Here is a 16,222-nt window from a genome sequence, read left to right as displayed (position 1 = left end):
TATTGAAAGCTGCCTGAAATCCTTTTTGGAAGTAGATAAAGTATAAGTAAATACATTTATTGATAAAAAGAATTTCACATAACTATTTCCTTAGGATGGGACTATCTATAGACACATATTCCATAGCAAAATTAAAAAGATGAATCTGTACTTTGGGACCACTATATAATAATAGGACAAGTCTATTGACTGGCCTTTCTCCATATTTGGAACACAATGTGAATAGAAAACAAATAACTTTTTAATTTTGAAATTATTCTTCCATCTAATATTATGCATTGGTTCCATAGGCTTTGTAGCTGAGCAGTTTCTAAATAACACAGCCACTCAACTGACATACCATGGATTATGTGAACTAACTTCAACGGTTCAGGAAGGAGAACTTTGTGTGTTCTTTCGGAATAATCATTTTAGCACCATGACCAAATACAAGGTATGATATAGAAATAGCTATTTAATTGTTATTCTAAGTGAAAGGAGCTCGATTTAGAGATGTCTTTTGATCTACTTCAAAATAAAAGACTGTAGTATAATATTTCTTAACCATCAAATTATGAAGATAATTATTAAATACTTCTTTAGTATTGAGTGGATTAGCATTTGAAGTGTTACCTCAAATCAGTTTTTGTTTTTTAATTAAGTCAACTTTTTCACTGCATTAAGAATATTTATTTTCTTTCCAAGGGGGAGAAAAAAGATAAACCTTAGAGGTAGAACTACGATGACTTCTGATGATGGATGTTTATATTTGAGCACTAAAGGAGTTTAGAAGAATTAAGATTTATCTTTATGATAGTGTTTGGTATAATTAAAGTTATCAGTGTAACTGTAAATTCTTCTAATAGTGCCATTATGTCTATGCCAAAATAATTTTACTGATTCACCCTTTTTGTTATCTCTTGCATCCAACCCTTCTGTTTTTACAGCTATCACCTAGTTCAGGAGTTTATCAGCTCATACCCAGACTTCTACAGTAGAATACTGTTCTGATCATGTCAACGATATAACAAAAATGTTCAGTAGCACCTAGTACCCAAAGGATAAAAATATATGTTCTGCCACTCCCCTATGCCAGCACTTTACTTCAACCAAAATTGTGTCTACTCATTGATAATTCTCCATCTCCATACACACTTTATGCTTTCTCATTTCTGCGCGTTTACTTCCATTTCTTACTCCTTAATCCCTATTTAGAAAGCTCTTTTCACTCCTTTTTGCCTGTCCAAATTAAGAAGCATGTCAAATGCTTCTTTAAGCGTTTAAGTCCTTTAAGAAGCATGTCAGATACAAACTCTTCAGTAAAGCTACTCCTTCTCTCCTTAAATCAGTGGTTCTTATCCCAGATTGTATGCTAGAACTACCTCAGGAGCTTTTCAAAAAATACTAATGCCAAGAATCTACCACCAACTCAATTAAATCAAAGTCTCTGGAAATGGGACCTGAGCATCAGTATTTTTAAATGCTCCTCAGGTGATTTTAATGTTCAGCTAAGGCTGAGGACCATTGCTTTAACCATCCTGTAGCTGTTATTAGCCACATCATCCTTATTTAGCCCTTATTTGTTAGTACCTAGTTACCAGTTTTCGTTACATGTAAACATGTCTTCTTTTTCTAAATAAAAGTACCTTATTGAAGTCATAAATCATGTCTTCATATTTTCTTCAACACTTTAATCAATGAATTACACAGAATAGTATAAAATAATGATTTGTTTGCTTATGTAAGAATACCCTAAAGCTCTAGCTCTCCTATTAATATCTTAGTTATAGCAATAGTACATTTGTATTGCTTTGACATTTTAGCTTGATGTGGGCTAGGTATGAGCCCAAAACCATCCACACTCCTCAGAAATCTAAGGCCAAAGGACCTTAGAATCAGAATTACTGGTACATAGTGAATACTAAGTCATCTTGCTTTACCTGACCTCTTCAAGTCCAGAATTTATTCATTCATTTAACAAATATCTATTGAGCATGCATTATGCCTGGGTGCTCAGCTAAGTAGTAGGTATATATACTCAGCCATAAGTAAGGTAGTTATGGTTCCTATAATTTAAGGACCTTCTAGTTTGGCAAGGGGCAGATGTTAAATAATTACATAAACAATTATTAATTTATTTCTATTGAGATATTTCTATAAAGGACACATACCACAAGCTGTGAGTGCTTTTATCAGGACTTATAAGCTAGTTAGGGGTGTCAGGAAAGTCTTCCTTAAGAAGGTCACATTTAAACTGAGATCTGAAAACTGAATCTTCTGTGAATTTAATCAGTTAGCAAAAAAGGGTTAACTAAGCAGATGGAACATGTATGCAAAGGCCCTGAGGAGGGAAAAAGCTTGACTCCTTAAGGAATTAAGAGAAAGTCAGTGTGGCTGAAGCATAGCACAGAAACATGAAATAAGGCTAAATAGATAGGCAGGTACCAGATCTTGCAGAGACTTGAGTTGATACTCTGATGGCCCTAGTAGTTTGTTGTTGTTGTTGTTGTTGTTGTTGTTGTTGTTGTTGTTGTTTTTGGCTCAAGAATGAGTGGGAGTGAGGTAGTTCAGTGGGAAAACAAGGTCTCTCTGGTGTCATTCCCAAAGCTTAGCTCTAGATGCTTCCTTTTCTATTAAGGCCATATCCTTGATGAGGAAGTCTTTTACTAGTCAGGTAGGTATTTCCAATCTTAAATGGTTGAGGAGGGGGTACCTGTCCTGGAGCACTTTCTACCATTTCTCTGTGTCTGAACTAATCACGCCTTTTTATAAAATAACAGTAGCTCAGGGAATGTGTGCATTCTGCTGTTTCTGTGCTTCGAAGATTTTCTCAATAAATCTTATTCTGTGGCTAAACATTGTAACATTAGTGGTGTGTGTCTCTCTGCCGCTTGTACAACATTAAGGTGCTTTGGACTTTGAGGCAAGAGTAGATATGGGATTTAGTGAGGAGACTATTGCAGGAGGACAAGTAAGAGATTATGACTTGGACTTGGTAAAGGAATGGAGAGTACACAGATTCCAAAGACACTTAGGAGATATAAACAACCAGATTCGGTGATTGGATGTGAAAAATAAGAAAGAAAGAATAATTTCTGGGTTCTAGATGAATGGTGGTGCTATTTATTAAAACAAAACATTGGAAGAGAAGAAAGATAGGAGATCAGCCTTAGCCTGTTTGTCTGAGACGTCCCTCCAAGTGAAAATGTGGGGTAAATGATTTGATACTGGAGTAATTTTGGTGTACAGATAGTAATTTGTGGAGAGAATAAGATTTACAAGAAAAATACAGAATGAGAAGAAAGGAAAAGACCTAGAACAGAGATTTGAGAAGTGCCAACATTTAAGGATCATACAAGCGTAAGAACTGGCAAAGGAGACTATTTTCCCCAAAATGATTTTATGGATGGTTTCTTCAAACCAGGATCTAATCAAGTACCGTGCATTACATTTAGTAGTGTAACTCCATTTTAATATGATCCAAATCTTGTTTTCCAGAGATCTTATGGGCCTTTGGGCTATTTATTTATGCCACATTATAATCCTCTTAGTTCTATTTCGTATATTCCCATTGTACCATCATTCCAATCCTGAGAGTCTTTAGATAAGACACTACTTTGCTTCTGGCAGAGTACCCAGTGAGTGTATTCTTTACAAGGGTCAGAGACATTGACTATCCTCTTCACTGACACAGTGCCTGATTACCTGATTTACAACAGAATCTATAACACGTCGGCTGTTGGTGTAGAACTAGAGGCCCTAAAGGAATACTTTAAAAATACTAGTGGAATATTAAATAAAATTTAGAGAAGGGGTTCTTCCAACATGGTATTCATTTGCTTGATAAGAAAATAGGGTGGAGGATTGTGCCTTTTTTCTATTAAACCTGTTCAGCATTAAAACTATTATTCTCTCCCACTAATTCCTGGGTAATTAGAATGTTTGTAGTTCTTTGTAAACTTGAGCCCCAGAGAATCTGTGATCTAATAAGGATATAAGTAAAGAAAAAAAAATAGAAAGCTGCTTTTTCAAGCTAGATATGGTTACTTTTAGATCTTCATAATGCCTTCTAACTTCACTTTTGAGAAACCCTGGGTTTTTAAGACCATTTTATGCATTCATATTTAATGATCACTTTATTTCCAACTCCCTACCCCTGTGAACTCTGGAACATCAGTAGTATAAACACATTACATCCCACAGAATTCAAGATATACTTTCAACAAACAATAAATTTAACATCTGGATGGAATGCTTTTCTCGTACAGATAAATGGTGTCTGTAACTAGGCGCTTTAATAATAATTGCCAATTTCTGATAAATTGGTGATCAGCCATAAATATCTATAATTGTATTATTTTATTTGTGGGTTAATTTTTATTATGATTTTCAGAAAGAATCTTTATGCTTTCTAGTACCCATGATATATCGTATGTCATTATCATCTCAGGACCTGGACGAACAAGGAAGAAGTCCATGATGGCAGGACAAAAATGATTACCTAGGAAAAATCAACTCCATTTTCAGTACTGGTTGTACCAGTTTCTTTGGGAATATACTAAACCCCAACTGATTGTGAAAATCTTTTGTCATCTCAAGTCTTTTGGAACTCTAGAGATGTATGAGCTATGGGCTTTTGTTTGACCAGAACAGAGATATATGTGTTTTCTAGTCTATTATAATGTTTTCCAGTGCTACATTCCTATGCTTGTCTACATTCTACTCTTGTCTAGATATGTGATAGAGGCAGGGGCAAATTCTCTGTTAGGTTAGATGTTTTAGTGACCTTCTGTATACCAAGGCATTGAAAATTATATAGATATTTCTAAAACCTGTACCTGGACAAATACTTTCTGTTTATTAACTTCATGATTCCATCTTCATAAACTTTTTATTAGGCCTTCAGCCATCATAGGGTCACAGTGGATGTGTTAATCAAATTGACCCATTTTTTTCCTGAATAATATCTACCAGTCAACTACATACTTTCCAACTAACTATATAGTATGAACTATGTTTTTGATTGCACAGGACATTTTCTCTGACCCCAGATACTAATTGACTTCCTGTTGTAGGAAAGTCTTCTTATCATTCCTAGTTTTGTGGTTTACCATTCCTAAATTCTGCATATGTACCTCCACTGTTTGTTCCATTACTAGCAAAGCAATCAAGTCCAGCTCTTTTAGTCATTACTTGTAATAGCACCCCCCATGAATCCTTCATTAAACTTTTCATCCTTCACCTGTCCCTTGGTAACAAATACATATAACCCCGATTTCTGCTATCATTTATGTTACCTCCCTCCTTGTACTTCCACCTGATCTTATACAATTAAATTGGGCAGATCATCTTGGCAAATCCACATTGAGCTTATGATTCTATGAAGATCTGTACTTTTCAACAGCATAACTAGGTTAGCATCTGAAAGCAGGATGAAGAGACCGTGAGAAAGCAGATGTTTTCAGGGCCATTCTTGTGGGTCTAGATAGTGAGATGACTGTTTATTCAGGCAGGAAATTTGGAAGTATAAAAATGGGTTGTGAATAAACCACCTCTTTCCTAGAAACAGACCCTTTTAGGTCTCTTTTGCTTTTCATATCATCCATATGATTATGACTGTTGTATTCTTATTCTTTCTTAATTCTATATCCAAGATCTAATTATTCCATTTTATTTTTATGATTCTCCTTCTACACTTCAGTATTTTCTACTTGCTCTTGGCTAAGATACACTGCTGATTATTTGGCCCCTGTATAAATCACAAAGCTTCTAGATCTTTGGTTCATATGGTACCTGTGTAGCTGTTTCCCTATCATGACTCCCTCTTGATCATCCTTTTACCATGTCAACCTTTATGTCCATGTCATAACTGTTTCCCCTACGTCTTGGTTTTAAATTACTGACAGCTCTCTGGAGTATATTCACACCCAAGGTTTTTGAAGTTGTTTTTTGTTTGTTTTTTTACTTTACATTTAGTGATTAGAAGTAAAACGTAGTTTAGGAGGAGATACAGTTTGGGGTAAATACTAAAGCTATGTTAAAGAATTAAAGTTGTTTATTCTGTTTCCTCTTTGAGGCTATAGTGGGAATTTTTCCCCACAGAATGCATAATTTTTAAGTAAAAATCCATTAAATTTAGTTATTTTAAAAGGTGGTCGATATGTCAAAAAGTGTCACTTTTTAAAAAAATTAAAAAGGGAGAAGAGAGAAATGTGCAAATAGGAGTAAGGAAAGTTGTAAGACTCCATAGTAAGGCAGAGAGATACATGTTTTTCTCTGAAAGAGGAGGCAAAAGAAGATAGATACAGAAACTGTGATAGATTTAGGTGATATTCATGAATATAATATCTCCTATTTCTTAAGCAACTATGTACCTTGCATTATACTAAGAACTTTGCATTCATTATCTCATTTAATCTTCACAACTCCTCTATGAGATGTGGATATTATTATTCTCACTTTATATCTAAGGGATATATATCTCAGCAAACAGACTTGAAGGCCCTAAGTAACTTGCCCGAGATCACTCAGTTTATAAGCAGCTCCAATCTGACTTTCAAGTCCACTTTCAAGTTGACTTTAAAATTAATAATTATGCTTCATTCTGTCTCTGGGTGGTTAAGAAAGCTCATTGTAGATGAAGACTGGTATTTGCTAAATAGAAGTAAAGTTCATCTTTCAATTTATTAAATACCTTAGAAACTGTCCCTTAGAAATTTATAAATTTTATACCTCAGAAAGTGTCTCTTAGAAATGTATAACTTTTGAAATTATAAAATACCTTAGAAATTTACAAAATACTTAGAAACTCTCTTATAGTGCCTCTATATCACTTCATAAGAAAAGAAAACTAAGGTCCAAAGACATTAAGTAATTTGAATCCAAACTAGTTAACAAGAAATATTCAGGCAGTGCTTCATTCCATACTTTAAAAACTGGAATTAATTACTTTTTATTAAACTTGACAAGTTTTTCTCTATTTTATCAATTTACAAATTGTGATGATATTGTCAGGTATGTTCTTAATACAAATAACTAATTACTCTGTATAGAATTAATTTATGAAGGTATTTTAGATACAGTAGGTTTTCATCCACTCTTCTTTTGTGATCCAATTGCCTATTTTTTAAAAAAAATCATAAAAATTATCTAATGTCATATATTTATTATTTTACTATAATATGCATTAATACATAATAATTTAAGAATTTGATGTACCTATTCTGTATTAGTTGTTTTTTTATGAAATTATGTTTTTCAGTATTTTAGACACTGGTGAGTGAGATTAAGAGTAAAATTCAAGTCTTAAAATAGAGAACTTTGACTAGATAATGTAGCAAAAGTGCTGGGTCAATGCAAGAAATATTCTTGATGGTGATTTAACTGTAGACTCTCAGGATCAAGTTGACCTAAACTATTCAGTACTATAGTAATAGATATTTTGCTAGTCTATACTTTAATTGTATAAAGGAACTGTTAAGTAATAATCTGCATTGTTGACAGTGAACCAGTTATTGATTTTTTTTGGATATACGTTATGATCTAAAAGAGGAGTAAGTTGAGGCTGATGATCCATGAGAAGACAAGTTAGTGATACCAAGAAAGGAACACCCTTTTAGTTAAAACTTATAAGTCATATGCTATGGATGATAATTACTTTCAATGAAACCTTCCCAGAATTTATCCTTCCTAAAGTGTCACTTGGAGAAAAATTATTAAGATTATGTTTAGCAAGGAGCCAATCTAATATATAAACTACATAAAACAAATTATAAAACTTAGATATTGTAAAATATTATAATATAAAATATGTCAAAATATGTCGTGATAAGTATAAACAGAAGGGTCAAATCTACTCAGTGGAAAATTAGCTAGAAAGAACTTTTAGTGTTTCTCTTAAATTATCATAGTATAAGGTAGACCCTAGCTGGGTATTAAACATTTGTTAGGGGGCAGGCCAGTTAGCTCAGTAGGTTAGAGCACAGCCTTATTACACCAAGGTCACAGGTTTGGATCCCCGTACTGGCCAGCCACAAAAAAAATGGAATGAAGAAGCATGGCGGTGATGCTCAAGGTATTAAAGGTGATAAGTAAACAGACAACTGTAGTTCCATGTATAAAGTGCTATGACAGTGGTAAATGCAGGATTCTATTTAACCACATAAAAGGGGCACATAATACCAGAGAAAGGTGGTATCATTATTTTCCATGATATGAAGCCCAAAGCACTTAGCAAAGTGCTAAGCATATGGTATACATTCAAATATTTGGTGAATTGAAACATACCTGATTTAAAAAATAAATAAATAGAAGCATGGACCTGGATTTAATTTTTACTTGAAACAATCTTTAAATTTTGTGCCAAAATTTTTTTAATGAACACTTTTCATGTTGCTGTAATAATTTCAATGACCATTTGAATTAATCAGTGTATATAGCTAACTCTAGAATGTAACTGGTAGTAGACAGCAAGAAAGACTTTGTACTTTAGGAGGAGCTGTGTCCCACAGTGCTGAACACATAGTAAATGTTCAAAAATAATAATTACTTGGTTTTTAAAGCTTCAGAATTTAGTCAGTAAATTTCTCTATCAACATCACTAAACTCCTTACAGGAATTTCTTAGTTATTAAGATTAATCGTGAATAAGAGAGACCATGAAAACTATGATTCTTAATCAATAGTAAACACTATATTAATTAGTGAGTACTCTGAGAAAGTAACAGAAACTCATATCTTTGGCAAATCTGAAGAAAAATGGCTTACAAACCTATGGTATACCAGGCATATAAACTTTACACATGATTGGAGTAAGAACTGATGCATTTGAAAAAGTAAAGGTCAATGCTAAATTCTATGGTACTGACTATAAATGCAATATGAGTTCATTGATTAATTTAATAAATATTACTTTCCAGCTTTATGGTGGACCCTACACTAGATCCAGAGATACAGAGCTTTAAAAATACAGTCTGAGGAATAAGACAGAAAAATACAATCATAGTACTGGTGGTTTGTTGCTACAGTAGAAATAGGTACAAAGTATTATCGGTGTACAAAGCAAAAGCAACTAATGAACTAAAAATTGGTGTGAATTGGATTAGTCATATAGGCTTAATTTTTTTTTAAATTAAGAATTTATTATAGGCAATGACCCCATACCAGCCAGCTGCCTCCCCAACCCCCCCAGAAACAGTCAATGTGGTATTATTTTTTGAAACTGTGTCCTATTTGTTACCTGATGTATTTTTCAGGAGCTCGTATAGTATTTTTCTATATTGCAAAATGAGATTAGAAACCCTTCAAAGCTGTTTATAAGTCATATTAGTTGAGCATGCCAAGACCTCCTATTTCTCATTATACTGTAGTGTGCCAATTATAAACTACATTCAAAGCCAGGTGGTTTTGATCAAATTAGGTATCTACTTGGTCTATTTATTGTGTTTTGCCTAACTAGTAGGAATAATTAATATGCTCTAAACATACAAATAATAAAATTTTTCTTAAATACTATATTAACTAGCTTTGACATTCCTTTTTCTTCTGTTATTTCTTATTAAGGGTCAACTGTATTTGTTGGTAACAGACCAGGGGTTTCTTACTGAAGAAAAAGTTGTTTGGGAAAGCCTGCACAATGTAGATGGTGATGGAAATTTCTGTGACTCAGAATTTCATCTGCGGCCTCCGTCAGACCCTGAAACTGTATACAAAGGACAACAAGATCAGATAGATCAGGTAAATTTGTTTTTTCTTCTTCATATTGTTTAAAATATTCATTGTTTTCAAATGTGAATTCAGTTATCCAAAACTTTTGAACTAAAGATTTATTCATTAATATACTTGTAAAATTTTCCTGACACTTCCTGAATAGGTAAGTGATCATGCTACATATACATTGATTATGCACTTTAGTTCAATAGGCCAGATCATATTGACCTGTGAAGGTCATTTTAAGGAGTTTGAATTTTAGGGCTGAGCCCGTGGCGCACTCGGTAGCGTGCTGCGCTAGCAGCGCGGCGACGCTCCCGCCGCGGGTTCGGATCCTATATAGGAATGACCGGTGCACTCCCTGGCTGAGCGCCGGTCACGAAAAAAAAAAAAAGAAAAGGAGTTTGAATTTTATTCTAATTGCAGTAGAGAAGCTATGCCGAGTATTAAACATGGAAGTGATATGATCTACTTAACCTTTTTTAAAGACTGCTGTGTGGAGAATGCATAGGAAGGACACAGGTATAAGCAGAGACCAGCAGTCCAAGCAAAAAGTGATGATGGCTTAGGCTTGGGTGGTAGGGAGGAAAAGATGAGCACATATTTGGGGTATATTTTGACTAGTCAGAAAAAGTAGAAAACATGCACTGGATAAAGAGTAAGTGGGTATTCTAAGCTTCAGAGTACAAGATAAGAAGAAACAGACACAGCAGGAGGTGCACTAGTGAGTGGAACTATTATTTAGGGGACGGGGTGTACAGAGTACTAAGTTTCATTCATCACCGAGTCTTTTGTTTTTGTTCTGAATTGACACACAATTGTACATATTTTGGGGGATACTGTGTGAAGTTTCAAGCACTAACTCTTAATAAAGTGTGTATTCAGTTAGAGAATACCACTTTTGACCAAAATGCACCACTTTTACCTCATAGAAAATAATCTGAGTGTGTACGTGGGAGGAGGAGAGGGTGGTTAAGTAATTGAATATGACTGTATGATAGGCTACTATGTTGGCTTTAAAAATCACCTTTGGGAAGAATATTTAATAAATAATGGAAATTTTTATAATTTTTGTTAAACAGATGACTTTTATGACATTAAATGGAAGAGAATACAAATTATAGTAGTTTCAGAGGATAGGAGATGTGTTTGAGTTTGTATGTAAATATAGAAAAGATGCTAGGTGGATATATATTAGTAGTAGTTATCTCTGTGTAATATGGTTATTTAAACTTTTTTATTTATGGCTTTCAGTTTTGTCTGAATTTTCTACAACCATGTGTTTCTTTTGTAAACAGGGAGAACTTTTTTTTTTTTTTAGCTTTCTTAAATGCCTTATATATGAGGATACTTCAAAAAGTTTGTGGAAAAACAGAATTAAAGGGTAATATGAGGGCTGGCCCTGTGGCTCACTCGGGAGAGTGCGGCGCTAGTAGCGCCAAGGCCGCGGGTTCGGATCCTGTATAGGGATGGCTGGTGCGCTCACTGGCTGAGCGCGGTGCTGACGACACTGTGCCGACGACACTGTGCCGAGGGTTGCAATCCCCTTACCGGTCATTAAAAAAAAAAAAAAAGGTAATACGAATCTTTCTATGAACTTTTTTAAGTTCTCTTGTACTATTTCTAGAAAGAATTTCAAATGAACTCAAGAATATTTAGAACGACAACATCACTGAAGTAAGTTCGTAACTCCCCAAGGGAAATACTTAGATAACTTTCATTTTAATATTTAAGCTCTGATATGGTTTTTTAAAGCCATTCTCATAGCTTTATAGATATAATGTCTATATTTGTACTAATTAGTTCTTGGGTAAAATCTCATAGCTAAAAATGGTTATAATTTAATTTCTTAGGACTATCTTATGGCATTATCTCTGCAACAAGAACAGCAGAACCAAGAGATAAATTGGGAACAAATCCCAGAAGGAATCAGTGATTTGGAACTAGCAAAGAAACTCCAAGAGGAAGAGGATAGACGGGCTTCTCAATACTATCAGGAACAGGAACAAGCAGCAGCTGCTGCTGCTGCTGCTTCTACACAGGCTCAGGTAAAAACTAGCGTTCCAATTCTTAAATATGATGATCACTTTAGCAATAAAGAAATTCCTGCTTGAGATAAAAAAATTTTAATTAGGTATTGACTCTTCAATGATGTTAGCATTTTAGCACCCATGTGTTTTATGGTATTGTCCTGAGTTTGTGACTCCTGTAGTATATTTCTTTTCTTTTCTTTTTTCTTTTTTCGCAGGGTGGGCGCAGCTGGCTGGTATGGAGAACTGGTCAGCCCATATATTTCTCATTTAGTAAAATATTTTTCCTGATGTTCTGATGGCAAGGTTTTTCAAATTTATTTCTTTTAATTCTTAACAACAAAGTCCTTTCTATGAACTAGAGGGCACTATGAGGTACTACCAGAAAGAATATACTGTAGTCCTCCCTAACTGCAGGAGATACATTCCAAGATTCCCAATGGATGCCTGAAACCATGGATAGTATCAAACCCTATATATACTGTTTTTTTCTATATACACACATCCCTATGATAAAGTTTAATTTATAAATTAGGCACAGTAAGTGATTAACAACAATAACTAATAATAAATTAGAACAATTAAGTAAAATAAGGATTACTTGAACACAAGAACTGCAGTACTGCAACAGTCTGACAACCAAGAGGGCCACTGAGTAACTAAAGGGTGGGTAGTGTGTAAAGCATAGATTTGCTGGGTAAAGGGATGACTCGCATCCAGGACAGAACAGAGTGGAACAGCATGAGATTTCATCAGAATGGCACACAATTTAAAACTTAAGAATTGTTTATTTCTGTAATTTTCTATTTAATATTTTGGGACCATGGTTGACCAGGGATAACTGAAATTGAGGAAAGTGAAACTGCAGATAAAGGGACTACTGTAGACTGGAGTCAGATAGATATGGATTTGCATTTCCTGCTTCTGTTCCTTCTTCCTAGTTGCAACACGTTGGACAAAGTCCTCTACCTATCTTAGCCTCATTTTCCTTATCTGTAAAATAGAAGATAATCCAACCCTTAGGTTTGTGGTGAAGAACAAATAATGTTAGCACTTAACCCAGTGTCTGACAGGTACTAAGTAAGTATTCAGCAAAGGTTACCACCTTCCCACCTTTCACTTTCCCAAGTTAAATGTTTTAAGCACTGCAAATTTGACTTTTAGGTGGGTTTCTATGATAAATCTAAGATTTCTATGTTACATCTTATTTCATAAAATCAAAAATTACTCTGCTTTTTTATGTTTAGCTGTACCATGCCATAACTGTCCCTTTTGATTTGAGAATACAAGAAAGCAAGATGCCTTTTAAGGTCTGATGAAACTAACTATAGATGTCCCCATTAAAATAAATATAAAATTTCTATTTCTAGCACAAAAATAGTTAAATCCTACCATGTTACTTTTCACTCATAGCTTTTCACTCAAAAAGTTCTCTTATTTCACCAAATACATTTATTCCACACTTAGTTATCAGGATTTTTTTTTTCTCCTTTTAAAATTTGTTTATTGTACTATTTAATGAGGTCTTAAGGAACAAAAGATGTCACATTCTTTAACATTTTCTAATCTTTAACATAATTATTTCTTAAATTCAAGTCTGCAGGCAATATAACCTTACATGTTATTTATTGTTTGAAATTTCATTTATTTAGAATAATGAATACATTAATATTATCTGTCCAGAATGGTAGAGGCAATTACTCCGATACCATGTAACATAACAAGTCTATACACCAGTAGCTGCTTTTTCCATTAATGATTTCTTTCATTCTTCTGGTTTTTCTTTTTAGATAACTATAATTAAGCACCTTAGATTAGTTATAGTAATTTCTTCTTGTGTATTTTTCTTAAAGCAAGGCCAGCCAGCACAAGCCTCTCCATCAAGTGGAAGACAATCTGGGAATAGTGAACGTAAACGGAAGGAACCTCGAGATAAAGATAAAGAAAAAGAAAAGGAAAAAAATAGCTGTGTCATCTTGTAACAAGTGTTGGAATCTCTTCAAACCACCTATACTCATGTCTTGAGAAACAAAACCACAAGAGGAAAGGAAGAAAAACCGATAAATACCGTCTGTGCCTGATTTCCCAATGGATTTTGTTCATGTTTTTCAGGAGAAGGGTTGTTACTTAGTTACAATCAGTCTTTTTCAAGTTACACAATACAGTCTTTATGAGCTGGAGTTTCATGTTACAAGTTGGAGATGCTGTGTGTTGTCATTCATGAAAAATACTGCACTTGTAGCCAAATAAGCAAATCACAGCAAATTTTGTGTCATAGTGACATTCATAACTCATATCAGTTAGTAAGCTATTTTATCTTCTGTTCTAATGATGAATGGAGGTAATTGATTTAGTCTGATTCCTTCCTGAAATCTAAATATTAGCACAATAGTTTCTGAAATTTTTACAATGTTAAATTATGACCTAATCCATGAGAAACCAGGGGTTTAATATAGGGATTTTAAAGAGAAAAAAAAAAAAAAGACAAAAAAATAGCAGGAATAAATAACTCTTAATTGTATATTGGACTAGTTGAGCCCTTGAACAGCTTTACCTTTCTTTAGGGATGTACATTTTAGATATTATCTTGCGAACTGATAATGGAGCTTGGATTTAATTTAGATAGAAAAAATAAAGATTTCTATTTCTTTTCCAATAGCAAAAAATTACATAACACTAATACTCATAACCTATCAAAATCAGATGTTAATGACTTTGTAGTGTTGTGAAATATTGAGGAATTTTGAAATCTTTAATATAGGTAACTTGGACCACAGTTACTATTTATTGACAATGTGATAAGTGAGTGTAAGGAGGAAATCATGGTGGATGCTATGCTTTGTAAATATGGGGATATAGAAAAACAGATAGTTCAGTGTCTACCTTTTTCTAGAATTACCTTGAACCTTAAATTTTAAATCATGTTTATTGGTAGAAAATTAAGTATACTTATTAAAACCAACAGAAAAGCACATTTCTGAAAGGAAATTAGAGATAATCTCTGAGTCTAGTGAAAAGACATTAATAAAAATGTGTTTGAGAGTAGATAAGAATTTGGAGGAATTTCTGTAAAAACAATCAGATTTTTTTAAGTTACAGGAACCAAATAAACTTATAACATCTTGTAGTGTTTATAGGATTCAGAAAGAATATTTATTTAACTTTATTATAAGGCAACACATATTTTCCTGTATTTCTAGATATAGTTTGGAAAACTATCCTTATAGTCCTTTTTATATGCTTTATTTTTAAAAGTTTGTTTTAGTCATTTTTGAAAAGACTATTGCTGCTGCAAGTAGTTGTGTGATGTACATTCTAAGCCTCGGTAAATTTGTTTATTTAAGAGCATCATAATCTGACCTGAGTATCCACTTGGAGAATGTCTTTTGTTGTCTAGAGTGACAAAAGACTACACAAAAAATGTGGTCTGGATTTTTTAAGCTATGTCATTAACTTTCCCCATGATCTAAGACCAGTTATAGGATGAGTCTATGTGTAAAAAGTAAAGTCTTATTTATGGAAGGAATTATTGTAAGGGGAAAATCCAGGGTCAAGCTGTATTTTTTATGTCTTTCTATACTGAATGTCTGTTTATGTTATACAATTTGTTATTTTGTTATTTGTTACAAATTTGTTATTTGTTATTTGTTCTTCAAATTTCCAATGCTAGCATGATAAATCATCAGAGAACCTATTTGAGATATAAAATTTTGATACAAAATATTTGATGAGTCTCTTGATTATAATCCAGAATATGCATATGTTGGTGAAGTAATCAGATACACCACAGAACTCTCCCTTGGCTCAAACAGGTTGACCTCAATCCAAGTTTACTCTTGATATCACTCTATTGGTTGAAGGAGGAAACTCAAACCTCAGGGTTTGTTTTTCCCGAAATAGACAGTAGTGACAGTGCATTATATAAGAAAAACAAAACAATAAACCTTGAGAAATTTTAAAAAGCATATTTGAGGCATATTTTTCCATAATTATGTACTTACCTATTTATTGCCCTTGAAAAATATATGTGTAGAAATATTCTGTTGTTACTATCTTTTTAATTTGTTCCAAAGATAATACTGCCATTCTGCATTCCCTCTGGAAGAAGAAAAAACAACTCACTCAAAACCAGCAGTGCTGCTACCAGATAAGTAGATGTCAATGTATACTTATAAGACAAAACTAAAAAATGTAATGTGTTTGTTAATCCACACTTTTTCTATGTAATATTTCCAAGTCAGACTTTCTTACATTCCTGGAATTCAGTTTGATACACCAAGAATAATACTGATAAAATGTTCACTTTGATTACTGTGGGGGGAAAATTAAATGTTTAATTCTATTAAAACAAACAAACTTCTCAGAGATACTGGTTTCCTGTCCTTGAAGATTATAAAGAATTTACAGCTATTGTGTCTTTTATTTTCTTATATTTTGCTCAAGGTAACAAATTCAGGCATTTCATTTGCTGGTTTGGGTACATAGGAATTTGATACTGGTGTATTA

At 33.5% G+C, this 16,222-nt stretch overlaps 1 protein-coding gene across 1 annotated transcript in view; it reads left to right on the top strand.

The window, feature by feature from the left end:
• MINDY2 (MINDY lysine 48 deubiquitinase 2) overlaps positions 1–15,380 on the top strand; it is a 66,037-nt gene extending 50,657 nt beyond the window's left edge. Inside the window, exons 6-9 of the mRNA XM_063089609.1 lie at positions 291–433; positions 9,540–9,713; positions 11,540–11,734; positions 13,570–15,380. Of these exons, the coding sequence (XP_062945679.1) occupies positions 291–433; positions 9,540–9,713; positions 11,540–11,734; positions 13,570–13,698 (641 nt within the window). The 3' untranslated portion in view covers positions 13,699–15,380. The remainder of the gene's footprint in view (positions 1–290; positions 434–9,539; positions 9,714–11,539; positions 11,735–13,569) is intronic.
• Positions 15,381–16,222: the final 842 nt, after the last annotated feature.

This window comes from Cynocephalus volans, chromosome 3, assembly GCF_027409185.1.
Source record: "Cynocephalus volans isolate mCynVol1 chromosome 3, mCynVol1.pri, whole genome shotgun sequence".
NCBI classification, from domain to species: Eukaryota; Metazoa; Chordata; class Mammalia; order Dermoptera; family Cynocephalidae; genus Cynocephalus; species Cynocephalus volans.
The sequence above is the reverse complement of the archived record's forward strand: the minus strand, read 5'-3'. Positions and strand labels throughout refer to the sequence as shown.